General features: G+C 45.6%; 1 protein-coding gene and 1 long non-coding RNA gene across 6 annotated transcripts in view; one reads left to right on the top strand and one right to left on the bottom strand.

The window, feature by feature from the left end:
- Positions 1-1,143: 1,143 nt before the first annotated feature.
- The window catches only part of LOC144577454 (uncharacterized), a 74,858-nt gene continuing 48,648 nt past the window's right edge, over positions 1,144-27,353 (bottom strand). The window contains exon 2 of the long non-coding RNA XR_013521460.1: positions 1,144-26,525. This is a non-coding gene — a long non-coding RNA (uncharacterized LOC144577454). The remainder of the gene's footprint in view (positions 26,526-27,353) is intronic.
- The window catches only part of LOC103795876 (uncharacterized), a 44,754-nt gene continuing 41,443 nt past the window's right edge, over positions 24,043-27,353 (top strand). For 3 of the 5 annotated variants that reach the window (XR_013521458.1, XR_013521459.1, XR_001914064.4), the window contains exon 1: positions 24,064-25,003. Coding sequence is in view for 2 of the 5 variants with exons in the window: in XM_078335589.1 (XP_078191715.1) it covers positions 24,046-24,283 (238 nt within the window). In the remaining 3 variants the exon portion in view is untranslated. Of the gene's footprint in view, positions 25,004-27,353 lie in introns of all 5 variants that reach the window. The other 2 variants (XM_078335589.1, XM_078335587.1) reach the window with 1 other exon arrangement.

Here is a 27,353-nt window from a genome sequence, read left to right on the forward strand (position 1 = left end):
ATTTGCATATTAAAAGACTAGGGTGGGAGGACCAGCTTTTTCTCCAGCTACATGAATGACATGCCTAGTCGAACCAATCCCCTGAGCCCTACACAAATCAGACATCTCCTCCTTCAGCCTCTGCATATATACCTGGCTGGTGTCCACCATACTTAGGGACCTCTCTTTCCATTTGGAGCTCCCTGCCATCTCTGTCTGGGGGAGAGCCTCTTCCTTCTGCCTTCTCTTTTCTTTCTTGCCTATTAAACTCTCTGCTCCTTAAACCTCCCCTCCCAAAAAAGAGAGGAATGCTGTTCAGTTTCCTTAGACCACATTTGAAGTGAAGAATTCCCTTTCCTGGAGTTATAGTAGAGTCCTGGCCTTGACATTTACTAACTAGGTAACCTTAAGAAGGCTGTTAAACTCTCTGAGACTTAATTTCTTCATTTACAAAATGGGTATACTATCAAATTTCCTAATTTTGAAGATGGCATTTTGCAACACTTCTGAAACCATGCTGGGTCTTCTGATTAAGGTGTACATGTCATTTGGTATTGCTTCTTTTATTCTTAGACTCTTGCAGGAGCGCTGATATTTTTAACAGCTGTATTAACATTTCTTTATTCACACACCATACAATTCACCAATTTAAATTTTACAGTTCAATGATTTTTAGTATATTCACAGAGTTGTACATTCATAACCACAATCAACTTGAGAACATCTTCCTCAAAAGAAAACCTATACTGTCTAGCTATCATATGACCCCAGTCTCTGTCTTTGCAGTCAGGCCTTTTCTGGACATTTGCTACAAATGAAATCATACGATATGTGGTCATTTGTGTCTGACTTCTTTCATTTGGCATGTTTTCTAGGTTCATCCACGTTGTGACATGCATCAGTAATTAATTTCTTTTTATGTCTGAATTAGTATTCCATCATGTGGACATGCCATATTTTATTTATTCATCAGTTGATGATTGTTTCTTTGTATCTATAATATGAATAAAACTACTATGAACATTCATATACAAGCTTTTGTGTGAACATATGTTTTCATTTTTCTTGGGTACATAACTAGGAGTGAAATTGTTGGGTCATATGTTAACCTGGTAACAATGGTTAACTCTTTGAGAAACTACCAGACTTTTTCCAAAGCAGCTGCACCATTTTATTTATTTATTTATTTTTGAGACAAAGTCTTGTTCTGTCAATCAGGATGGAGTGTGGTGGTGCGATCTTGGCTCACTGCAACCTTCGCCTCCTGCGTTGGACCCATTCTCTTGCCTTAGCCTCCTGAGTAGCTGTCTGTTTTTTTAATTATAGCCATCCTGTGAATGTGAAGTCGTATCTCATCTAGTTTAATTTGCACTTCCCTGATGACAAATGATGGTAACATATTGACTTACTGGTCATCTGTGTATCTTCTTTGGAGAAAGATTTCTTCAGATCCTTTGTCCATTTTTAAGTTGAGTTGTCTTTTTATTTCTTAATTGCAAGAGTTTTTAAAATATATTTTAGATACAAGTGCCTTACTGATGTATGATTTGCAAACATTTCCTCCCATTCTGTGGGTTGTCTTTCCACTTTCTTCATGGTGTCCTTTTAATCACGAATGTTAATTTTGACAAAACCAAAACAATCTCTTTTTCTGTTTGTTGCTGTGGTTTTGGTGTCGTAATTAATCATTTTTAAATAAAAATCACAGTGATTCACCCTCTTTCTAAGGTTAAAGTTGTATTTCTTTTTTTTTTTTTTTTTTGAGACGGAGTTTCTTCTCTCTTGTTACCCAGGCTGTAGTGCAACGGCGCGATCTCGGCTCACCTCAACCTCCGCCTCCTGGGCTCAGGCAATTCTCCTGCCTCAGCCTCCTGAGTAGCTGGGATTACAAAAAATTAAAATTTTTTGTATTTTTAGTAGAGACGGGGTTTCACCATGTTGACCAGGATGGTCTCGATCTCTTGACCTAGTGATCCACTCGGCCTCCCAAAGTGCTGGGATTACAGGCGTGAGCCACTGCGTCCGGCCTAAAGTTGTATTTCTTACATTTAGGTCTGTGATCCATTTTGAGTTCATGTTTATATGTAATGTGAAGCAGGGGCCCAGATTCATTGTTTTACATGAGGATTTCCAGTTGTCCCAACACTATTTGTTGAAAAGAATACTTTTTCTCCATTTAATTTTCTTGGCACTCGTCTTGAAAATCAATTGATGTTAAATGCAAGAGTTTATTTCTGGACCCTCAATTCCATTCCACTGATCTGTCTGTCTATACAGTACCACATGATCTTGATCACTGCAAAATTGTAGTTAGCTCTAAAATCAGAAAATGAGAGCCCTCCAATGTTGTTCTTCTTTTTCAAGATTGTTCTGGCTGTTCTCAGTCCCTTACACTTCCATAAGAATTTTAGAATCAGCTTGTCAGTATCTGCAAAAAAGGCGCCTGAGATTTTGATAGGGAATGTGTTCAACATGTAGGTCACTTTAGGGAATATTGCTATCTAAGCAATATCAACTCTTCTAATCCATGAACATGGGATATTCTTCTATTTATTTAGACCTTCAATTTCTTCCAACAATGACTTATATTCTTTTGGGTATAATGTTTGCACTTTTTTTTTTTTTTGAGACAGAGTCTCACTCTGTCACCCAGGCTGGAGTTCAGTGGTGCTATGTCAGCTCACTGCAACCTCTGCCTCCTGGTTTCAAGCAATCCTTCCACCTCAGCCTCCCGAGTAGCCAGGACTACAGGTGTCTGCCACCATACTTGGCTAATTTTTGTATTTTCAGTAGAGACAGGGTTTTTCCATGTTGGCCAGACTGGTCTCAAATTCCTGGCCTCAAATGATCTGCCTACCTCAGCCTCCCAAAGTGCTGGGATTAGAGGTGTGAGCCACTGTGCCCAGACTACTTCTTTCCTTTATTTATAAGTATTTTATTCCTTTTTACACTATTGAAATGGAATTCTGTTCTCACTTCTATTTTCATTGTTCAATGCTAGTATATGGAAATACAATTCATTTTTGTGTATTGATTTTGTACTCCAAAACTTTGCCGAACTTGTTTGTTCTAATAAATTTTTAGTGGATTCTTTAGGATTACTTGTATACAAGGTCATTACATAGGTTTCTTCTTTGTTTTCAATCTGGGTACCTTTTATTTCTTTTCCTTACCTAGTTACCCTCGCTAGAACTCAAATACAATGTTGAATAGGAGTGGCAAGAGTGGACATCGTCTCTGTTACTGACTTTAAGAGGAAAGCACTCTTTCACTATTACATATGATGTTAGCTGTGGGGTTTTCATAGATGTCTCTTAAAGGGCTCAGAAAGTTCCTTTTTATCACTAGTATTTTTTTTTTTTTTAGGATTTTTATCATAAAGGATGTTGAATTCTGTCAAATGCTTCTTCTATAGAAATAACAGTGTAATTTCCCAGCAATCTCTCCGATGTTTTGCTTGGAGTAAAAGGCCTTTGGACCACTTCACTAATTTCAGCATCAGCCCCAAGAAAGAAACACCTAAGTTCTGCCAAGTCACTGACTTTGGGACATCTAAAGATGTTGCTTCTCTCTCCTAGAGGAGAGGAGCAACCCTTTCCCACATACATTTTAACTCCAGCTGGCCTTCCACTTGGACCCCAGTTGAGCTGTCCTGTTGAAGGGCTGAATCCTATGACCATGGATGATCAAGGCCTGGAAGAGTTGAATTTCATGACAATCAGATCAGATTCTTTCTTTGCCTTTTTGAGGATGTTTTTTTTCTCATCTTGACCATAATTTTCCTCTAATTTCTACTCATGGGCATTTGAACTTGGGCAATAATACACACATGCACTGAAGTCAATTGTTTTGTAAGTTTTTTACAGGTTTTTATTTTGCCTAGTCAAGGAGTACTTTTTTTTCCTTTGAGACAGGGTCTTACTCTATCTCCCTGGCTGGAGTGAAATGGCTCAATCTCAGCTCACTGCAACCTCTGCCTACTGGGCTTAAGCAATCCTCCCCCATCAGCCTCCTAAGTATCTAGGACCACAGGTGTGTGCTACCATACTTGGCAGTATTTTTGTTTTGTTTTTATGTTACTTTTTGTTTGTTTGTTTTTGGAGATGGAGTCTTGTTCTGTCGCCCAGGCTGCAGTGCAGTGGCACAATCTTGGCTCACTGCAACCTCCACCTCCTGAGTTCAAGCAATTCTCCTGCCTCAGCCTCCTGAGCAGCTGGGACTACAGGAAAACACTGCCATGCCCAGCTAATTTTTTGTATTTTAGTGGAGACGGGGTTTCCCTGTGTTACCCAGGCTGGTCTCAACTCCTGAGCTCAGGCAATCTGCCTGCCTCGGCCTCCCAAAGTGCTAGGATTCCAGTCGTGAACCACTGTGCCCTGGGCTATTTTTGTATTTTTTTTGTAAAGATAGGATTTCACTATGTTGCTCAAGCTGGTCTCAAATGCCTGATCTCGAGTGATCTGCCTGCCTCAGCCTCGAAAGTACTGGGATTACAAGCGCGAGCCACCGTGTCCCACTGAATAAGTTCTCCCAGGGCAGAGACCAAGCCTTAAATGTATTCTGAACCTTTCACAACACCAGGTAAACTATCTGTCACAAAGAACAGACTTGCTAAACACACTTCACCACTAATCTCAACCTTTTAGCAAAACTGTCACATGTGATGCGATACTTGGCCTATACACCCCGATATTTCCTGTGTTAGGAGGATGCTGAGCAGGCAAGAAGGACGCCAGCATGTTCACGAGAGAAGAAATTGAAACACAGAGCCCAGGGGCCACCCAGATCCCTGGGTTCAGCTGTCCCTGTGTGGCTTTATGGCTTCCGACAACATAGCAGAAGGGTTTAAGAGAGTAAATGAAACACAGTGCTGAAAGAAGAGGCACTGCCACACCGACATTATTTTAAAACTTCATGAGAAAGCCACATTCGCCAGCTTAATCAGAGAGACTTTGTCGGTATCTAATGTCACAACATGGATCGTTCCATGCAATATTGTCTGTCACTCCTTGATGCAGCTTGAAGAGAGATACTGACAAAGCACATGGCATGATGGCATTATTAGATGGCATGCGTGCCCCCCAAGGTATGACAAATGCCACATTCAGCTCAGAGAAGCTTCACTGCCAGGAGTCTTCTCACCAGTGATGGTGACATGACAAAGCTTCTGCGTTAGGACATCCTGTCTCCCCTTCAACACCCTTCCCACTCCACATTCTGACTTAGGGCATTGTTCGCTAACATGGAAACCAGAACTTTTCACTGAAGAAAAGAAAAAGCAATGGTTCATTTTATTTGTGAAACCGAATCTATGTAAACTGCTTAGCACAGTCCCTGGCACAAGCTAAACGCTTAATATGCATTCACTGTTGTTCAATTATTTCTGCTCTTAATGGAGCACTCAGGGTATCCATCTGGGAATCTAAGTTCTCCAGCTGGACAGTGCTTTGGGCTGGGTTTCTCCGGGAAAGGTGAGCAGGGATTTCCTGTTTTTGTTTCAGAGAAACAACCAGGACGGCTGTGAGCCTTTTTGTACAAACTGTGCCCCTGTGCACACAGGTGAAATTAGTTGCTTATCAGAGTCAATAGACATGTAAGTAGCTCAGGAACTCAAGCAAGGCAGGCGCTAATCAAGATTCATTTCTGAAAAGATTAGATGTCCCTAACGCATCAGGTGCTCTTCCAGGTGCTGGGAATACAAATGAACATCGGCCCAGCTCTGCCTCTGAGCAGTCACCTACTTGCAGCAGAGGAGAAGGCAGAGAGCAAACACCCTGACATGTCTGTGGTGTGGACCGCTCTGATGGAGGGACTGGCAGGAGAGCTTCCCAGATGTGGCGATGTTCAAGTGGATCTACAAGAATTAATCATGCATCAGGCAGACAGGGAGAGAAACACTCTCAAAATCTGTTTCTTTATCTATAGTTCGAGATTTTAAGGGAAAAAAAAAAAGCTTTCCCACAGGACACAGAACCATCTAATGGCCAAGCCTGTGGACTCTTAAGGGCCTAGGGCTGACTCTTCCTCTACCACCAAGATCTTGGGAAAATATAAATAAAAACCACAATAATAAGGACTAGCAGTCAAGCCAACTTTTTTTTTTGTCTGCAAAAAAGGGACAACAATAACAGAGACTACTTAACGAAGAAAACACATGTAAAGCATTTGACACAATGCCAGGCACATGTAACATACTCCATACATGGTAGACTGTCGTTGCTATCACAGGGAGCTTGTGTGGACCAAATGAAACTTGAGGTGTGAGACTGATGTGTGAAACCAAATCCCTGGGCTTATTACTCCAGGCAAAGGGACTATCTTGTGTAAAGGCAGGGAAGTTAAAGGAGCGATGATTGTTTCTTGAAGGAAAAGTTCTTGAGCGTGATGGAGAAAAACAAAGGTACACAATGAAATGGGGGAGGTATTGAATCGAACAGTCAGGCAATTGATCAGAGGCCAAGGATCTTGCTTTAATTATTCAGTTATGTGACCAGACATGTGGAACAAGAAAATCACAAGAGAAAATCATTGTGATCATAATTTTGAGTTGAAACATTTACATTTTTAAATAATCAAACATTCACATAATTATAATTATAAATAATATTAATACAAAACATATATAATAAATATTTTTAAACATTTTAAGTAACAATACTCATATATCCCTACTCCTAGATTTCACAGATGTCAACACTGTGGGATTTGCTTGGAACTTTTTGTGTTTGTTTTTAAGTAATAAAATGTTACAGATACTGCCAAAGCTTCACACTTACGCATTGTGTGTATCACTCCCCTAGATGTTTTCATACTTTTACTACATACACGAATGATCCCATAAACAAAATACAAACTTTTTCCTCACTGTTCACAGAATTTTACATAACTAACACTATTTGGTATCATTTTATACCTTGCATGCTTCATTTAATATGTTTTCAAGATGGATCCATGTTGTTAGATGTAGATATCGTTAATTCATTTTAACTGCTCTTTCCCCTTTGAGGTTTGCACTTTGGCTCAGCAATTCCGCTTCTAGAAGTCTCCCTAAGAAACCATCAGGTATGTACAGAAGGCACTATGCTCAAAGAAGCTCACTGCAGAACAGTTCACAATAGTGAAAAAAGTGTGAAAACCCTCTTCCGGTCATCTTATTGCCAATTAATAAACCTCCCAACCGTAGTGGCTTAAATCAACAGTAATTGCTTATTCCATTCATGAATCTTCAATGTGGGCAGAGCTAGGCAAGGACAGCTCACCTCTGTTCCATACAGCATTGACTGGAGTGGCTGAAAAGCTGGGGACTAGAATTGTCTGGGGACGCACTTGCTCCCATATCTGGGGATTGATGCTGGCCCTCGGCTAGGACCTGAGCCGGGACTGTTACCAAAGCACCTACACGTGACTGCTTCATGTGGCTGCTTGGCTTCCTCACAGCATGGTGGCTGCGTTCCAGGAGCAAGTGTCCCAAGACAGCAAGGAAGATGCACACGGGATTTTTAGGATCCAGCATTTTTATGATCTCATCATCACTCTGCCACAATCAACTGATCACAAACGCTTACCCAGGTTCAAGGAGAGAGGATATAGAAGTCAGCCCAGACCCACCCAGGTTTGAGGGGTGTCACACCATGTGAAATGTGATGTATTGTGGTGGCCACTTTTGAAACATACAGTCTGCCACAGAACCTAACTGTTCATGCTATAGGACATGTAAATACACAAAATTTTGGTTTCCTTGCTTTTGTTGTTTTAAGAGCTGTAAAACGGTGGACATCTTTTCTCAAAACATAAGCATATTTCCATGCAGAATAAAAAGAATGAAGTGTTTAGGAGGAAGGAACTTTACACTGGTCTCTATGTATCTTTGTATGATGAAATGATATTACTTCTAGGCACAGACAACTTCTTCCTCCCTTAGAGAACTCTCAGGAACAGGAACAAAAGGGAGTTACTTTTTACGTTTCTTTTTTCTTTCTGTTGAACAGTGTGAAGAAAATCTCCTAGGACTACAAAAGAAGATGCAAAAAGCGGCATCTCCTTGAGGGTACATCTTCCTTCTCTCTGCACTCCAGAAAACCCGGAGAGGCTCTGGATGTCTTGTCTTCATCAGGAACATAGTGGCTGAAGGGGCCTCTGGAGCCTGGATGGTTGGGTGTGACTCCCGGCTCTGCCACTGACTCTCTGTGCTTCCTTAACTTCCCTGTGCTTCAATTTCCTTATATGGACAACGAGTCTAATGTTACCACATAGGATATTTTTGTAAACACTAAATTTGTTCATCTTGAATTCTGCTTAGACTCGATGAGTGCTTTTAAAGTCATCTGCTGTTATTAGTAATCACAAGAGAGCTGATTCAGAAAGTTGGAAGTAACTTGCACCAGATTAAGTGGATTTAATCACAAACATTATCCCCCTGGGCAACCCCAGCATCCTCCCAACCCGCAGGATAATTAAAGTGGGGCTCTCGATGGAAATCTCTCCTGACTCTCTTCCTCCATGTGAGAGTTGAAATTGTCAAGATGGAAGGCTGCAGGAAGGGGACGTGCGTCACAGACAGGCAGCAGGAACATTCCTGCGTTCCTATTTTACAGATAGGGATGCGGCCTGGAGCTCCTGCCTGGGCGCGGTGGCCACAGGGCTCAGTGGGAAGTCCCATGCTCCGGTCAGATGTCAGTTCTCTTCCCAAATCCCCAGTTTTCCCCGACTCCGCTCAATAAAAGCCTCTCCCGCTCGCCCCGGGAAAGGCTGGGGGTGGAGAAGCAATAGGGACCCGAAGGCTGTGTCTCCTCCAACGTGATAAGCTTGGGAGATAGACTTGGCTTCCCGTCTGTTACTTACTATCCCGTGACCTTAGCAAATTAGTCTCTTCTGCCTCATTTTACTCCGCTCTAAATTGTCAAATGTCTGTAAGGTTCTTTTCTGAGGGCGTCAGCGCAGTGCCAGACCCAGGGTGAGCCTCAGTGAGCAAGAGCCCGCGGTGGGCTTGGCGAAGAGGCGCGTCCTCGCAGTAATAGGGATGCAGAGACGTAGCTGAATTCTTCCTTCTTCCAGCGCCCCTGAACTCCCGGCACGGCGCTGGGAAACTCACACGTCTGGAGTGTGTCCGTGCTGCTCTCCAGGGGGTGATTCCTGGAATCGCGACCTGGGGACCTGGGGACCCGAGGCCGCCCTGGGACCTGAGACGCAGTCGTTGTCCAAAGGCGAGGCCCGGGTCCAGGAGTTTGGGGAGCTCCCTGCTGACTGTCCCTTTATCCACGTTCGTCTGGGCACCCTCCTCGGGCACTGTCCATGTTTCCTCCTGCACCTGCCGGATCTAAGTGTAGACGCAGAACCCACACCTTGGGATTGGGCAATACTACGGGTGGGCGGGGAGGGCCTGGTCCCGCCGAGGTGCCCTCGGCCCCGCCCTACACTGAGCGCAGGAGGCACCGCCTCCGCTCCGTCCATTCCTTGCTGTGACCCTGAGCCCCGCCGGGGGACGCGGGGAGTGCAAGAAAATCTTGAGGTGGTTCGGGGAACTGGACCAGATGCCCTCCTGCACCGCCCCGGCCCCCGGGAAATCGCTCCCAGGCTCCGCGTCGTAGGACGGGCAGCGGGGCAGAGGCGCGGCGCTTTGATGTCGCGCAGCCACACGGTGGCGCTGCCGCACCGCCCGCTGGCGGAGGCTGGGGACTGGGGGTGCCCAGGGTCGGGTGGAGCCGGGATGCGTGCACTCCCCCGCCACGCCCGGGGCTCATCCTAGAACTCGGGCGCCCGCAGGGTCACGAGGCCAAGTGTAGATCATTCCCCTCCCCACCGGCACCCGTGCCTGCTGTACGCCGCGCTGACAAGGACCCTGAACGCGCACATGAGCTCCTTAGGGAAACTGAGGCCGAAGAATTGGGAACCCTGCATTTAGTCAGCTCTCCCGTCCGTAAGAAGAAAGGGGCACGACTAAGGGGAAGGGAGGGAGCGCAGGAATTCATTCCCAGGAGGTCCCAGTCGCCGCCACGACACCGGGCAGGTCCGAGGTAACCCGTTCTGCATGCGAGGAAATGAGGCTCGATACTGGCGGAGACCACACTGTTGAGAGGCGGTGTTCAGCCCCAGGGCTGTGTGCCCCAGCTTTGCAAAGTAGTCACAGCCTCCATCTCCGTGCTGCTCACACTCCTTAAGGGTTTTTGACAGTGACCTACAGTAGGTTGTCTGTTTAAATCCACGCGCGCGCGTGCGCACACACACACACACACACACACATATCTATACAGAACTGACAATGACACTTAACCTTAATTAGTGTGATGCATTCTGTTTTCTTCTTTGATTCTGTGCTATGTCTTTTCTACCTTTCTTTCAGTGCTGGGTGTGATCTGTTAAGACAATCTTACTACTCACTAGTGGGTTCCTAGTGGCAGTTTGACCAACAACTTCATAGATGCTGGCTGGGCTCTTCAAGTGGATGGAAAGCTGTCTGTGTAAGAAGACACAATCAAGACCAGATGAAGGTGGGGAGACTGATTCCCCATGGATCGCCTCAGCATGTGCTGAAAGGCAGATTCTGACTCAGTGGGCCTGACTCTGGCATTTCCCACAAGCTCCCTGTGAGGCCTACCACTCCACACTGGGAGTGACCAAGTCTCCATCACGTGTGTTACCATGAAAGCAATTCTGAGACCAGTTCTGCCATACATGCAATGGCTATTAATAAGCAGACACAAAAACTAGATCAGCCTGTTCTTGTGGTTCTGAGGCAGAGTGCCTGAAATCCATTCCTCCCCTCCACACCTGCCACCACCGCCCCCCTGCAAATCCCCCTCTTTCATGTCATGGTGATAGAATTTAGGGTGGATGCTGTTGAGTCAGGGACCTCACTTCCTTCTTCCACCCAGGGTGGATCTCTAATGAAGTTTGAGTCAATGGGATGTGAGCAGAAGAGATATATGCAAATCCCAGGCGATCTCCTGGGAGGTAGCCCAGCTTACTTGACTTAAAAGATAACTTAAAACTTGTACTCAAACTTAAAATACAAGCTGAGTGCTCCAGAGTTTCTTTCTTTTCCCTTCCCACAAGTAGGAAAATGCCCACAATTCAGATATGACCCTGCAGACAAGGGCAATGGTCTAAAGCAACAAGCTGGAAGGAACCTGGATCCCTGAATCACTGCATGGAGCAGAGCTGCTCCATCAACCAGGATCTCTCACCTAGAGATGCTTATTTAAGAGAAGGAGTCTTCTTTAAACCTTTGTTTTTTTTTTGTTTTTTTTTTTTTGAGATGGAGTTTCGCTCTTGTTACCCAGGCTGGAGTGCAACGGCGCAATCTCGGCTCACCGCAATCTCTGCCTCCTGGGCTCAGGCAATTCTCCTGCCTCAGCCTCCTGAGTAGCTGGGATTACAGGCACGCACCACCATGCCCAGCTAATTTTTTGTATTTTTAGTAGAGACGGGGTTTCACCATGTTGACCTGGATGGTCTCGATCTCTTGACCTCGTGATCCACCCACCTCGGCCTCCCAAAGTGCTGGGATTACAGGCGTGAGCCATCGCACCCAGCCAAACCTCTGTATTATACTGAACTGCCTTGGGAGACTTGTCCCTTTGTTACAGCAGCATATTCTCATTTAGGTTCATCTGAAGCAAATGCAACAATTTTCCAAAGACAGAATCAACCAACAGGACAGAATAAACAAACGGGTATCTGATCAGGTAACAGAATCCTCTGTTGAGTGTGTTTGGGGGAAGACCTTGGGGGAAGGGAAGGAGAGAATAGAACCACAGCTCTGAACCTAGGGCATTAGATTCCCATGCTACTTTCTTGCAAGCATGGAGATAGCCCTGTGTATATCTTTCTAGCCATCACCCATTAGCACCACCCATTTCACCACCAACAAAAAAATCTTTTCTGTAGTTCTTAATGAACAAACCCTCTGGGGAAGACTTGGAAAGCAATTTTTGAAGCCTAGGGTCCTTCCTATGTTTACTAATTGCTCCACCTTCCTGCCCTGCGTGTCACTTAAAGTTAACTCACACACACATATACCTCCTATATTTATACTGTTTAAAAGTAAATGCAGGCAATATTTTACTTTGTATTTTTCCCAGAGTATTATTATAGCTTAAGTGGCTATTTACTTCCTTGCTCATTATTTCCTTTATTACATTAAAGGAATTTGGCTCAAGTTCCATTGCAGATGTGATAGGAACCCTGCCCCATCTCCAGAAGTCCTCAGTGGTGGGGCCTTCCTTGATTCTTATCACCCCAGACCCCTATTTCTCACTTTTCCTGACTTCTCTGGCTCCACATGCATCTCAAGCCTCATGATGGTTCCCTCTTTCTGACCCATGTCAACATGGAAGGGAAGGTACATCTGGTGAGGATCATTGGGCAGCGGGGTGGGAGTGGGGTTACACTGCAGTGCGGTGCTGCTGATTATTTTAAAATTTCATAGTGGACATCCCTATCTTCAGAGCCCTTCAGCCGTCCTCACTGTAGGCTATTTCTTCGTGATGTGCCTGCACCTTAGCTGGCCTCTGTCTCTTTGGGCTCTGTGTGACTGTGGTTCTCTCCCTTCGCCATCCCACCCAGCCTCTACTCCCTGGTTCCTCATCCAGACAAAAAGTCCTGTGCACAAAATTGAATTGCAAACCAGCTTGTTAAAACAATTCCGTCATTCCCTTGTTCTGCGCTTTGTTCCAGAGCCCATCTTTCTATAGCACCTGTGCTGTGGAGAGTTCTGCTTAACACAAACCCCCAAACACACAAATGCACACAGAAAGTCTCTTGCCAGACCACACCTAACTTCTCTGTCCCCTCACCCCAAGTACATGCACAGCTGATGCAGGGATCCCTTTAAATCTCTGCAGCAGCTCTTCACTGGTTGGTGCTCATCACCATTGCCACAGAGACCGCCAGGCCCCCTCCTTTCCAGCCTCTTATCTGACTGGGTGTCCACGCATCTCCTGTGCCACTCATCCCAGCCACGTTGCACTCTCCAAAAGCGGCCAGCTTAGCTTTTGCAGCTTTTTTTCCTTTGCACATTTGCTCTCCTGGCTGTCTTCCTATGTTTACTCCTGGAGTGTCTCTCCCTGAACTCCACCCAGTGGCTGTCTCACCACTGCCGGGAAGCTCTTCTTGACTTCTAAGGCTGAGTGAGGGGCTCCTCTAACCCCTCCAGCCTGTCTATCATGGCACTTAAAACTCATTTCAGGAATTTTAGCTTTCCTTGTCTCTGCCCTCCAATAGATGGAAAACTTTAGGGGCAGAACTACTGTACCTACTGTACCTGCTGTTATTTATCCTATAGATGAGCGCATAGGAGGGAGGCCTTCAGTGCATGTTTGTTAACTGAATGTAAGAGTGTAAGACCTGTCACTGACTGAATGTACAAGACCTGTTGTTCACCTGTTGAGGTAAAAATCTAACTGGAGGACAGTCTGGAAGGGGTGAAGCAAAGGAAGCGGGGAGTGCCTGGGAGACAGCTTTAGGGCTGTTGGGGGAGAGGGACATCTGGGCAGCAGGTTTATATCAATCAAGACACTCATTGGCCTTTAGTTTTCTTCCCACCAGCGGGCCAGCCCTCTGTCCTCTTCTTCCTCTCTCTCTGGGACAGGTCTGTGCATCTCCTTCCCATTCTGCCTCTGAGTGGCTCTGCCTGTCTTCCCTGGGATGCGCAGACAGTAGCATGAGCACTGAGGTGGGTTTGTCCTGTGCCTCCATGTCTTGGAAGGGGGCCACCAACATCTCTGGTGACCATCAGAGGTTCCCCTTAGCAGAGGGGTAAAGGCATTCCTTGATTCTGAATGTCTGTTGAGAGACAGTGCTTTTCCGACTCTCTTCCAAACACCCTACCCCGAGAAGAGTATGTGCTCTCTGGACAGAGGGGCTATCTCAGCTAGGATGGGCTAGGTCACATCTCAGGAATGAGATACTGTAAAGCAACAATGGTGTGTTGTTCCTGACTCCATGACATGTTCATTTTGCATGGGCAGAAGGGCTCTAATATTGCAGTTACTTCAAGAACTCGCTTGAGCCACCTCAAGCCAGTTCTTTTTTCTTTTCCTTTTTCTTTTAAATTGAGATGGAGTCTCTCTGTCACCTAGGCTGGAGTGCAGTGGCACAGTGTCAGCTCACTGCAACCTCTGCCTCCCGGGTTCCCGGGTTCAAGCGATTCTCCTGCCTCAGCCTTCCGGGTAGCTGGAACTACGGGCGCCTGCCACCACGCCAGCTGGCTATTTTTGTATTTATAGTAGAGACGGGGTTTCAGCCTGTTGTCCAGGCTGGCCTCTGATTCCTGACCTCAAGTATCTGTCCACCTTGGCCTCCAAAAGCGCCGGGATTACAGGAGTGAGCCACCATGCCCGGCCAGCCAGTTCTTAAAAGAGCTCTGGAGAGTCTCACACCGATAATTAAATGCGCGGCCCAGACGGACTCACTACACTTCTCCTCTATCATTGGTCAGAACCAGTCACATGGCCCCTCCCACCCATGCGGACCAGGAAGTACAGTCCTATCACAAGGATACAATCCTACCACAGCACTCAAACTATGGGGTGAGGAAAGGAAAGTCTAAAAGACAAAGAGGGATATTGGAGGCTTTTAGAACATTAGGCAAATCTGGTCACCCTTGAGGCACAACGGCTTGGACTTTTGGCTGGCCTTAGAGCAGCGCACCTGCAGGCCTGCATCAGGCTTAGAGGATGGAGGAGGGTGGAGGCTCAGTGGGCCCCCAGAGCGCATTTCCCCTTCCCCAGTGACTTGCCTCTGGGCCTGCCCAACCCAAGCTGCCTTTCAGAACCTCATTGCTCCCTAGAATGCATCTCCAGTGAATACAGCTGGCATTGACCTCTCTTGCATTTCACCATTTTAAAAAATTATACTTTAAGTTCTGGGGTACATGTACAGATCGTGCAGGATTGTTACATAGGTATACACGTGCCATGGTGGTTTGCTGCATCCATCCCCCCGTCACCTACATTAGGCATTTCTCCTAATGTTATCCCTCCCCAATCTCCCCAACCCCTGCTATCTCTCCCCTAGCCCCCACTACAACAGGCCCTGGTGTGTGATGCTCCCCTTCCTGTGTCCATGTGTCCTCATTGTTCAACACCCACTTATGAGTGAGAACATGCAGTGTTTGGTTTTCTGTTCTTGTGTCAGTTTGCTGGGAATGATGGTTTCCAGCTTCATCCATGTCCCTGCAAAGGACATGAACTCATCCTTTTTTATGGTTGCATAGTATTCCATGGTGTATATGTGCCACATTTTCTTTATCCAGTCTATCATTGATGGGCATTTGGGCTGGTCCAAGTCTTTGCTATTGTAAACAATGCCACAATGAAAACAAAAATTTTTTTTTGAGACAGAGTCTTGCTCTTGTTGCTCAGGCTGGAGTGCAGTGGCGTGATCTCAGCTCACTGCAACCTCTGCCTCCCGGATTCAAGCAATTCTCTTGTCTCAGCCTTCCAAGTAGCTGGGGATTACAGGCATGCAATACCACACCTAGATAATTTTGTATTTTTAGTAGAGACAGGGTTTCTCCACGTTGGTCAGGCTGCTCTCAAACTCCCAACCTCAGGTGATACGTCCGCCTCAGCCTCCCAAAGTGCTAGGATTACAGGCATGAGCCACTGTGCCTGGCCCCATTTCACCGCATATAATGTGATGTTCCCCCATCGTTTTGTGTTGATACAGCCTCTTCTTCCTGATGGCAAGTCCTTAAGTTCAGAGTATATCTCAAGGCTTTCTCTGTATACCCCAACACATGGGCATTCACCCAACATCTACTGGGTCCTGATAATGCCCTCCACCCTGAGAAGATAAAAACCAACACGCACAAAAATTAATGCAAAAGGAAGGTTTTAGGAGGGGAAAGATGTGGTCCCTCCCTCAGCCTATCAAGGTGCCCAATAAATGCTTAAACTGAGTCATCTCATCTTTGGACACACTAAACCACTTTGTCAACTTCTTGTATGACAATGTCATCATCTCTGTTTAAGTGATGGCTTCACAGAGGTGAATCTGTCCACTACCCTGTTATCTCTGCACTGGCCAGTAGAGAGGCTTCTAGTCACATCACCGTTGAGCATTTGAAATGTGGCAAGACCAAAGAGCTGAATTTTTAACTGAATTGCACTTACTGCTGTAAGTGGGAAATAGATATCAGATGTCAAAGACTCATAAGAAAAAAAGAACGTAAAATATCTGATTAATATTTTTCTCTTGAGTATATTTTTAAATGACGTTATATTTCTACTGAGTAGTTCAGCTCTAGAAAGCCCAGGGCAGGATTTGGGTAAGATCAGCCACTTTCACATTTTCATTTACAAAGCTTCGAATTATAACATTTGATCAAACTTGACTTTGGAAAAGTTATCATGAAGATGGCATTTGAAGTTTAGAGCATTTAATTTTTGGTTCCCTTTATTCTCCTCTCTGCTTTTCTCCCAAACCTATGACTACAAAGAAAACTAGAAGCATCTCACTTATTCCACAAACTGATCTCCACATCTTAACTAAATAGCAATTGCTGTGCTGTATTTTATACACACACACACACACACACACACACATGCTCCTACAGGGACCACATTTTCCCGTGTGTAAAGCGACATGCCTGATTGCTAGATTAAGCAACGGAAATTAATTATTACAGTAATTACTCAGCCACTAAATATTTGAATGCTAGACTTGACATAGCCTTCCCGGGAGCCACCTTCAGCTTCCTGAATGTGTTAGTATCAACAAGACGACTCACACGAATGTATTTTTAAAACACCTTCTTATACTGCATCTTGCCACTGTGAGTCAAGTGTGTTTGTTTTGGTCAGTGGGAGGGTCAGGGGCTGTACATACTACATCACAGAAAAATACACAGCTGGCTTCTGGACCCATCTCTCCAGGACTGAAATCAAATGCCTGGAAATTAGAATCTGCCATCTTCAGGGAGGCCACACAGTGGGGTGTTGACACATGTAGTGTGAGAACACTAGCTGGGCAACTGCAGAAACCAGAACGTGGCTGCTGGAATGGGCTCATAACCAAGCCACCCTCCCTGAGGAAAGGAGTCTATCTATCTGGGGTTTCCAAGGCTGGGGAAGGCATGCCAAGGTATCTATGGGCAGTCCCATCCATTCCTTCTAAGCCATTGCTTTTTGTTTTTTCTTTCCATCATCTCCCTGGGACATGCATCTCTCCAGGGGGCATCACCTGCCTTCTTCTGTAAGGCAGGGTGGGGAAGAGATCTCTTTTAGGATGAAGAGGGTGAGGAAGAGATTTCTTTCTATTTTTTTTTAAATAAAACCCTGTCTCTACTAAAAATACAAAAATTAGCTGGGTGTGGTGGCAGGTGCCTGTAATCCCAGCTTCTCAGGAGGCTGACGCAGGAGAATTGCTTGAACCCAAGAGGTGGAGGTTTTGGTGAGACAAGATGGTACCATTGCACTCTAGCCTGGACAAGAAGAGTGAAACTCTGTCTCACAAAACAAAAGAAAAAAGAAAGACAGAGAGGAGATAGAGAAAGGAAGGAAGGAAGGAAGGAAGGAAGGAAGGAAGGAAGGAAGGAAGGAAGGAAGGAAGGAAGGAAGGAAGATCTAATTGGGAGGCCAAACTGGGAGGATCTCTTCAGGCAGAGTTTGAAACCAGCCCAGGCAACATAGCAAGACTCCATCTTTACAAAAAATAAAAAGAAAATTAGCTGGACATGATGGCTTGAAGGTGTAATCCCAGCTACCTGGGGGACTGAGGCACGATGACTGCTTGAGCACAGGAGGTCAAGGTTACAGTGAGCTATGACTGCAGGAATGCACTCCATCCTAGATGACAGAGCGAGACCTTGTCTCTAAAAAAAAAAAAAAACAAAACTTAAATTTCAAACAAGATCATTTTCCACTACTGCTTGAAGAACTGCTGCTACCTCACAGAAAATTGTTATAAACTTCCAATTTAAGCAAGAATCCACCTTCACTGGGGAAGAGATTTCTTTTAGGGTGAAGAGGGTGGGGAAGAGATTTCTTTTAGTCACATATCCAGGTCAGGACCAAAGCCTTCAGAAAGCAGCTCTCCAGTTACGCCTTGCCTAGCAAGACATCAAGAAGTCCTTGCCGCTTATCACTCCCCTCTGCATTTCTTTCTGCTCTGGGCTCTGCCTTCCTTTAGGAGGTAGGTGATGGTTAACGTAGCTGACGCTGGCTCAGATGGTTCAAGGAGCGGGTTTACAGGGTAAAAAACATTCCCGCCACTTATTCCTTTTGCACCTTGGGGTGGGGTTTGAGTTTGATGTCCTGGGGGCATCTTCACAACTTCTTGCGCTTTTTTTTCACAAGTCACCCAGTTAAACCACCATGTTAGGACATCTGGGGTCACCAGGTAATTCTCTCTGACACATTCCCATTGTTCCTGCTTTAAAACTGTCAGGTCAACTCAGAAAACTATCAAGCCACATGTCGGAGACTATTAAAGGCAGTGGCTTCACTAAAAGCCAAAAGAGAAGCTCCAGTGTAGCCAGATGCCTGTCCTAACTCACTTGGTTTTCATTCTGTAGCTCAAGGCCAGAACTGCTTTGACCTTCTCCAAAACAGTGAGTCTTCAAAGACACAAGCCTAAATGTGACAAATCTATCCCAAACAATTCCTACTCCTCTTGAAAAGCATCATTGTCTACTAATAAAGAGAAATTAGTAATTGTAACAATGGCATTTGGTATTTTATCTTCAGATAGATTATTAAGCATTTTAGAATATTATTTTATTCAATGTTTATGTATTCATGCAAAATATACTTATAAGGTCTCGACCAGCCCCTCCCTGATAGAGCTCCCATTCCATCCTGTAACAGTGGAACTCTTCAAGGCAGACAGGGGTCAAGGCTCATCCCCTCCACCTACCTCTGACCTCAGCTGTTGCCAGGATGGACACCTCCCCATCTCCAGTGCCCTTGAATTTCAGGAGGGAGGAAGGGCCTTCATCCCCAGAATAGATACAGCCCGGAAGAGCAAAGAGTTTGTCTCAAAGGATGGGGATGGGTGGTGGGAAAGACATGTCAAGCCTTTCACCCTTCAGATGGACCATTCCCAGGCATGTGCCTCGGCAAGTTCTCCAAGTCCCCTCAACAGAACAGTCCCACTTGGCTGGCAGGGCCTCCTAACCCCTGCTTTGTGGGATTCTCCTCCTTGTCTGTTTCATGCTCACCACCGCTTCCCTCCTGCTCCCTGGATCACCTCCCGGGTAAACTGCCTGCACTCACACCCTTGTCTCGGGCTCTTCTCTAAAGGAACTCAAACTGGATTATTTCCTCATTTTACAGATGCAGACTTTGAGGCAAAAATGCCTTGAAATCATAAGCAGCAGAGCCAGGACTCACACCAGGTTTGTGTGACCCCACAGTCCAAGGACCCAGCACTGAGGTGATGCTGTCTCCTGCTGTCAAATGCATTAGGGTTGCCCCAGTGACACTCAGATTTTTTTTTTTTAGACAGAGTTTTGTTCTATTGGCCAGGCTGGAGTGCAGTGGTGTGATCTCGGCTCACTGCAACTTCCGTCTCCCCGTCTCATGCAATTCTCCAGCTTCAGCCTCCCAAGTAGCTGCAGTTACAGGCATGTGCCACCACGCCCAGCTAATTTTTGTATTTTTAATAGAGATGGGTTTTCACCATCTTGGCCAGGCTGGACTTGAACTCCTGACCACAAGTGATTCACCTACCTTGGCCTCCCAAAGTGCTGGGATTACAGGCATGAGGCACCATGCCCGGCCAGCACTCAGATTTATGCTGATTACCCAGACTGATACTTTTCAAGACAGCCCCACTCCATCACCGGGTAGTTCTAATGATTACAAAGTTCTGATCGGCATTCACCTCATATCTACATCTACAAAACTTCATGTATTTTTTCTTCATCAGCAAACACCTATTCACTGATGTCTAGAAGCTGGACACTGTGCTAGGCACAGGGGCACAGCTCTAATGAGGCAAATATGGTCCTTTTGTTCACAGACCTGCCTGCCTGGGACTACTGAGCACCATGCAGGGTGGGAGCTTGCAGACTGCTGTGGGGACATAGAGTGGGGCACCTCTCCCAGCCATACTGTCCTTCTCAGTAACCTAGAATAGGATTCTCCCTGTCCACATGAGTCCTGCAGGGAGTGGGTGCAGATATCACATCCCATTCTCTGTTCTTCACGTCCATCAGCCAGCCTTTGAATGGACCTCGATGGCAGAATGGAGCCCATACCCCCTGGTGTGCTCAAATGAGAAACCAACACAGAGTACATTTCCCTTCCGGGAGAAGAGACCCAGACCTCGGCAGAGAGTCTGGGAAACCATGGATGAATCCCTTTTTATTTTTATTTTTTGACATGAAGTCTCACTGTATCACCCAGGCTGGAGTACAGTAGTGTGATCTCGGCTCACTGCAACCTCTGCCTCCCAAGTTCAAGTGATTCTCCTACCTCAGCCTTTTGAGTAGCTGGGACTACAGGCACATGCCACCACACCTGGCTGAGTTTTTTGTATTTTTTTAGAAGAGACGGGGTTTCACTGTGTTATCCAGGATGGTTTCGATCTCCTGACCTTGTGATCTGCCAGCCTTGGCCCCCCTAAGTGCTGGGATTACAGGCATAAGCCAACACACCCGGTCACCACGGACGAATCCTTGAACCTGTTCCCAAGGTTAGTCTTTGGAAGACCCCACTGGGCTTTTCCCTGATGCTGAGTAATTCAAGCCCTGCTCCCTAGCCCTCCCACCAAAAACACTGGCAGCACAGGCCTAAGATGCCTGAATAGGTCCTAGGGAGTGAAAACAATATTATGTTCCATTGTCCCTCGTGTTGCAACTGATAAGGTAGAAATTTATATGACCAATTAGTGGGTAGAAGGCTTTGGAGTCTGCCTTATTAAAAAAAAAAATAGGCTTGTGAAACTGCTAGACTTGTCTGCTTTCTTAAATTTCAGATGGTCCCACAGCAAAGCAACATATTGTTTGGCAATTAGGTTGCTGCAGCAGACTAGAATGGCTCAAAAGCAGCCACAAAAGCTCAGAAATGTGACCTATTTTCAAACAGCTTTCCCAGCAACATGAATGTATGCTCAAAGTTTGACTTCCTTCCCTCTGATCTATTAAGTTCTCATGTGGATTTTTCTTTTTGAAATATTTTTGGAAATGGGATTCTAGACATGTGTCCCTGGATGTCTTGGAAAGGCAAATCCCAGATTCCTGGGAAATGACACTATGACCTTGAACTGCCCTTGCTGTATCCATGGTCAACCCCTCCCCTGCCTGCCCCCATCTTGCCTGATGACACCAACCCAACAGGCATTCTCTCTTCCACTATGATTGGCAAGGCAGCAGCCAACTCTAATCTCAGAAAGGCCCATTCACCCATCCATTTATCCATCATCCACCCCTCTCTCCCTCTATTTAGTAATTGATTCAATGAATACTAACCTTCCACTACACGCCAGGAACTGTGTTAGGGGCCACGCTAAGCCCTTGAGACACTGCAGGAAATAAGAAAGTCACAGATGTCCCCTCACAAACCCTTTCATCTAGCAGGGAATGGATGTTATGCAAATATTTTACAAATAATTAGCAACAATTGTGGTATGTGGCCCTAAGGTGAGTATAAGGCACTATATGCACCTATAACAAAAGGGACCTAAACTAGCTGAGTTCCCTAAGGTGATACTCAAGTTGACAGATGGAGAAATAGGTGGTGTCAGCAAACTAAAGAGGGAAAGGAGAGGGAGAGTAAGAGATTTAGGAATAAAGCATCTGCAAAGGGTCCTGGGAAGAATGAGTATTTGCTTTGAGGGGCCATGTAAAGACCACTGTGGCCAAAGGATGGGAGCTCAGGAAAGAGGGGATGGGGCAGGATGGGCTGGAGAGGGGAGCTGTGGCTCCACTGTGCAGGATTTGGTAGGAAAATAGGAAGCCAGGGGAGGGTGATGTGTGTGGTGCTGGAGTCTCTTGTGTTCAGGAAGGCCATGCTGCTGACTGCTGTTTGGAGAGGGGGCTCCAGAGGAGAGGGTGGAGTGAGGGGTGGGAGGTGGAGGTAGGATGTAGGGAGGGATGTTAGGAGGCCAGAGCATTGTCCCTGGAGAGGTGACTGTGGCTGGGAGTGAGGGTAGTGGCAGTGAAGAGAAGCAGAATGGTTCAAAATACACTTTGGAAGGGACCCATGAGGACTTCTCGGTGCTCTCTGGCAGCCCAGATGAGCCCCCTGGGATGTGCTGCACAGCTTCAGAGCTGAGCCAGGCCCTCGGCAGCCTCCTGCTTCTGATCCATGGCTGTGCGAGGGTCTGCAGGATCAGAGGGAGAGGATGGCTTCACCTGTGCCCCCCTCTCCTGTTTCTGTTTCTGGAGGGATTGTGTGGTGCTGCTGTTCTCTAACCGCTTGTGGAGTGAGTAACTAAGGAGAGGTGTAGTAGGAACTTTTTGTACCCTCCTTTCTTTCTCTGCATGGCTCTAGCACGTACCAGCCTCCTGGCCATACTGTCAACATTCAATTCATACTTGGGGTTTGAGCCGTCACTCCATATAATCTCAGGAAAGGGGAGAATTAGGTGCATCCTCGCCTCTACCTGTTGTATCCTACATTGGCTGTCAGATCAGCCAAGAAGCTTTACAAACTAAGGGAGGGGAAGACGGGAGCAATACATTCCCTGAACTCTAATCCAGGAAGTTAAAAAGCCACACTGTCAGCACAGTCCTTGAATACAATAATTATCAAAGAGTAGCATTAAAGGACACAGTGGGGGCCGAGTGCAGTGGTTCTAACCTGAAATCCCAGCATTTTAGGAGGCTGAGGCAGGAGGATCACTTGAGCACAAGAGTTTGATAACAGCCTGGGCAACATAGTGAGACCTGGTGTCTACAAAACATAAAAAATTCACTCAGTGCGGTGGCACACCCCTAGAGACTGAGACAGAGGGATGACTTCAGCCCAGGAGTCCAGGGCTACAGTGAGCTATGATCATGCTACTGCACTCCAGCCTCACAGATGAGATCCTTTCTCAAACAAACAAACAACAAAACAGAAAAGGAAAAAATGACGTGGCTTTCTGACATGGGATACCCTCTCTTATCTTCCTGCTGAGCTGTATGTATGCCACCACCTCTCCATTCTGTGCTCATGGCAGACATCACAAATCAATCAAGATGGTTTTTCTCAAACGGAACTTTCAGGAACATTCTCAATACTATGCTGCAGGCTTTTCAGCTAAATAAGGTTGGTATGGGATGTGAAACCCATTTGCCATCCCTGGTCTTGAGTCTTCAATCAAGATAATCAACTTGAGAAGATTCTTTAACCATTTGGTCAAGTGCCCAAGCTTTTACATAGGCAAACCTCCTAGCCATCCTAGGCAGGTGGCGGCCAATTCTTTCAAAGGTTTCCATGGCTCCCGATTCCCCCATCATACTCCAGCATCCATCCTGCCCTGACTTATCCTGACAAAAGATTCCCACCCCGCCCCCCGCCAATTTACCTGAATTCTGTCTTCCTTGCTTTTCGGAGAAAAGGAAGAAGGAAAGAGAAAGAACCAGAATCACCCGGATACAAGGAACATGCTGTTCAGCTCTTCTTAACCTTTCAGTTTGTCTGTTGCTTGGGAATCATTGCCCCAGGGTGTCTCTGTACCCAACAGAAGGGGGATCACATTTTAGCAACAGTAGCAAAACAAAAGGCCTTGGACTTTCAGTTTCTCGGTTTCCGATGATTAGGCTTCTGCACATATCAACCCCAAGACAGTGTCATTCTATAGCTTCTCAATGAGGTTAAGGTATTTTGACTACTTGGTCTTCACTTTCCCTCAGTAATAGAGACACCAAGATCCTATTGCTCCCCAGCAAACAGGCAGGAGAGATAAGAGTCAGAGGAAAGCACGAGAGAGAGGTTAAGAGCAGCAATTTCTTAAGTCATACCCAGAATCAGGATTGTAAGTGTGATTTTCTGTTACCTACCCCAGACCTCACGGAATTAAACTTGGATCCATTTTTCCAATCCCATTCACCTGGCCCGGCCTCCCCGAGACACAAATTCGAATGGCGTTGGCTCCTGGGTACACTAGGGGGCGCCAGCAGGCTTGTTTTCCAGGATGGCCCTAACGTTCTCTGCAGCGAGGAGGGGAGGACCGCGACGGCCAGGCCAGCTTGCTCTGAAAAGCGCCGAACGTGGAGGGTGTCTTGGAGCGGGGTCTAAAAGGGAGAACGACATCCTTATCACCGGGTCTAAGCTGCTTTCTGGTTGTGTTTTCAGAGCTGGGGATGAGGAGAGGTTGCATAAAGGTGCTGGCCTGCTCCTGGCCAGGGCTGGCAGCCCTTCAGCCGCCGTGGGTGAGTCAACGCCTGGGAAGTGCGTCCAAGGGCGGCCCTTTCAAGCTGCCTGGAACTTTCTGCCATCACACTGAGGCCACTGTTTGACCCAGTCCCGGGCCAGGGAGGCAGGGACCGATCACATCCCAGCGCAGTGCTTCTCCCTGGCACCGAGTCTGTGGAAAGAGGGTGGGAAGGTTCTTTCCACACTGGAGGGCTGGCGTTGGGAAAAGAGGGTAGTGCTCTCCGCCCCAGTGAGCAGCAAGCGCTCGCTTCCCCCAGCAGACTTCTGCTCCACTGGCCTACTTTCAGCGTGGAGTGGAAGGAAGCCAGCTCCAGGAGGGCAGAGGCTTCCTCTCCACCCCTCTCTTCCAGAACCTTCAACGGGAGCCTTGTTCTCCCCCGCCAGGGAACTGCGGATGGTGACCATCGTTTCCCAGCCCAGCAAGGGGAAATGAGTGGAGGAAATCAGCGCAGGGTTTTTATTGCCAAATATTTCTTTCCCTGGGAGGACAACGCATTCAAACCGCTGAGTGGAGATTGGAGTTAGTCCAGCCATAAACCATCTTAATGAACACTAATAGAGAACCGCAATTATTGTTGACTTCAAAATGCAAACAAGAACTTTAGACAGTGATCCCTATCAGCCGGTGAGGCCGGGCGCAGATGCCGGGTGCTGTTTTGGCCGTTGCTTAGCAATGGAAAATGAACTGTTCCTGTCTCTTATCACTGGAGGTGGAGGTAGGACAATGAGCTTTATTGGACTGAATAGGTATGAAATTAGTTTATTCTTTTTCGCTTAGAGAAGGCAATTGGCAGCCAAGAGAATCACTCGGAAAAGGGGTATTTTAGAGCTTGGGGGTGACCTTCCTTTCTTGTGACTTGGGTAAATCCTAACCACTTGTTTTCCTCTACAGATAAAGTTTGAGCTTTTGCCAGGAGTGTCCCTCCGAAACTATCATCAATCAGACAGAACGTCTGCCAGTACAAACTCACAGACAAGGGTGGGAATTAGGGTTAGGAGGATGAAGTCTTGGGTGCAAAATTTAAGGCAATGCCAAAAACTTAGTAGCCAGGATAAATAATAGTTTAGTGCAATATTTTTTAAAAGTCAAAATAAACGTAAAAAATCCATGGTAAAATAAAAATCGGATTTTAAGTAAAGAGAAGCTCAGTATCACTGATTTTTATTTTTCCTTTGGCTTCAGGCTTTAATATGGCACAGTGCGTCAAGTGCCAAGGACTTTTTACTGCACCAAAAACATTTGCAACACGGAAAGTTTTGGGAGCCACTTTTTCCTCAACAGTGTTGATACTATGAAGCCCAGAGTCCTGTAGGTGGGCAGAAGGGAGGGTCTCTGTCTGCAGTTCTTTAGCAGGCTTCTTCCAAGATAGTAGGAGGCAAATGACCTTGTGGAGGAACCTACCTATGCTTCCGGGGCAGTGACACAGGAAGTACTAAAATCTCAGGGCACTGCTAACACAGTCAGCTAGAATTGCCCAAAACACTGTTCCTAAGACAACAGGGACAGACCCAGAGCTGGCAGTTTATGGCACAATTATCTCCCCTTTTGTTATCAGTATTAATAGTAACTCCTTATTTATTGAGAACCTTTAAGTGGAATCACATGGAATTGCCAATACCGAACCTTTTTTAACCTACAAACCTAATGTAAATGGTTTAACCCAATGTATGCCGAGTATGGGAGGCTGAATAATGAACCCCAAAGATGTCCACATTCTAATCCCTAGAACCTGTGAATATCACCTTATATGGCAAAAAGGATTTTGCAGATATGATTAAATTAAGGATTTTTTTTTTCTTGTTTTAGAGACAGGGTCTTGCTATGTTGCCTAGGCTGGAATACAGTGGCTGTTCATAGGCATTGTCATAGCACACTACAGTCTCAAAAACTCCTAGACTCAAGCAGTCCTCTGGCCTCAGCCTTCTGAGCGGCTAGGACTACAGGCATGCACTATTGCTCCTGGCAAGTTAAGGGTTTTTTAGATGGAGAGACTATCCTGGATTATCCGGTGGACTTAAGCATTAATAAAGGTTCTTATATAAAGAAAAGTCAATATGATAATGGATGTAGACTTGAAGATGCTGTGTAACTTGCCTTGAATATAGAAGGGTCCACAAGCCAAGGATTGTTGGCAGCCTCTAAGCTGGAAGAGGTAAGAAGCAGGTTCTCCTGTGGCACCTCTGGGAGGAATGCAGTACTGCCAAGTGAAACCAGTTTTAGACTTCTCACCTCCAGAACTGTAAGATAATAAATAAGTTTGTGGTAATTTGTTGCAGCAATAGGAAACTAATAGACCAGGCATTATGTTAAGTACTTTATATCATTAAATGTATAAAAGTCCTCAGCCTTCTTGAGGACTTTCTGTGTTTGGGTTATTTTCTCTCTTTGCATCTTCAATTTCTTTTTTCTTATTGGGCCTTCCCATTGGCATATACACATGTTTTCATGTTTATCACCTTCAAGAATAAAACCAAACAAAAAACCTAATAACATCCACTCATGATTAAAAAAAAATCGTGAACTAGAAATAGAAATTTCTTCCACCTAATGCAGAATTTCTACCAAAAGTCCATAACAAACAAAGTTTAATAATTTAGAATATACTATATAAAGGATTTTAATCTGGGTTCCACAGACAACCACTGGGCTGTTGAGCAGAATTCAGTAGGTTCATTATCACGTATAGGAAAAAATTAACATTTATTTTCACAGATCCAGAACTAAAAAAAATTAAAGATTCAATTATGAACATAGGCAACAGACTATAGTAGCCTTGCAGTATTTGTGACTCTGCCACTAATAAAATTACAGATATTTTTATGTCATGTTATAGTTATTGCATGGATCTCATAATATTATTTATGCCCCCAGTACTTGGAAATTTACAGCAGTTATTAGATATTCTGCTAAATCTTGATATTTAATGCATAGAAGAAGCACATGTGTTGTATATTATCAATTTAAATATTTTTAATAGCCGTATTTCAGTATAATTGGTTTTCTTTGTAATTCTATGAGCTTCATTTCATACATTTACCAACACAACAAAGGATCCATGGCATTAA

Source organism: Callithrix jacchus, chromosome 8 (genome assembly GCF_049354715.1).
Source record: "Callithrix jacchus isolate 240 chromosome 8, calJac240_pri, whole genome shotgun sequence".
Taxonomy (NCBI): Eukaryota; Metazoa; Chordata; class Mammalia; order Primates; family Cebidae; genus Callithrix; species Callithrix jacchus.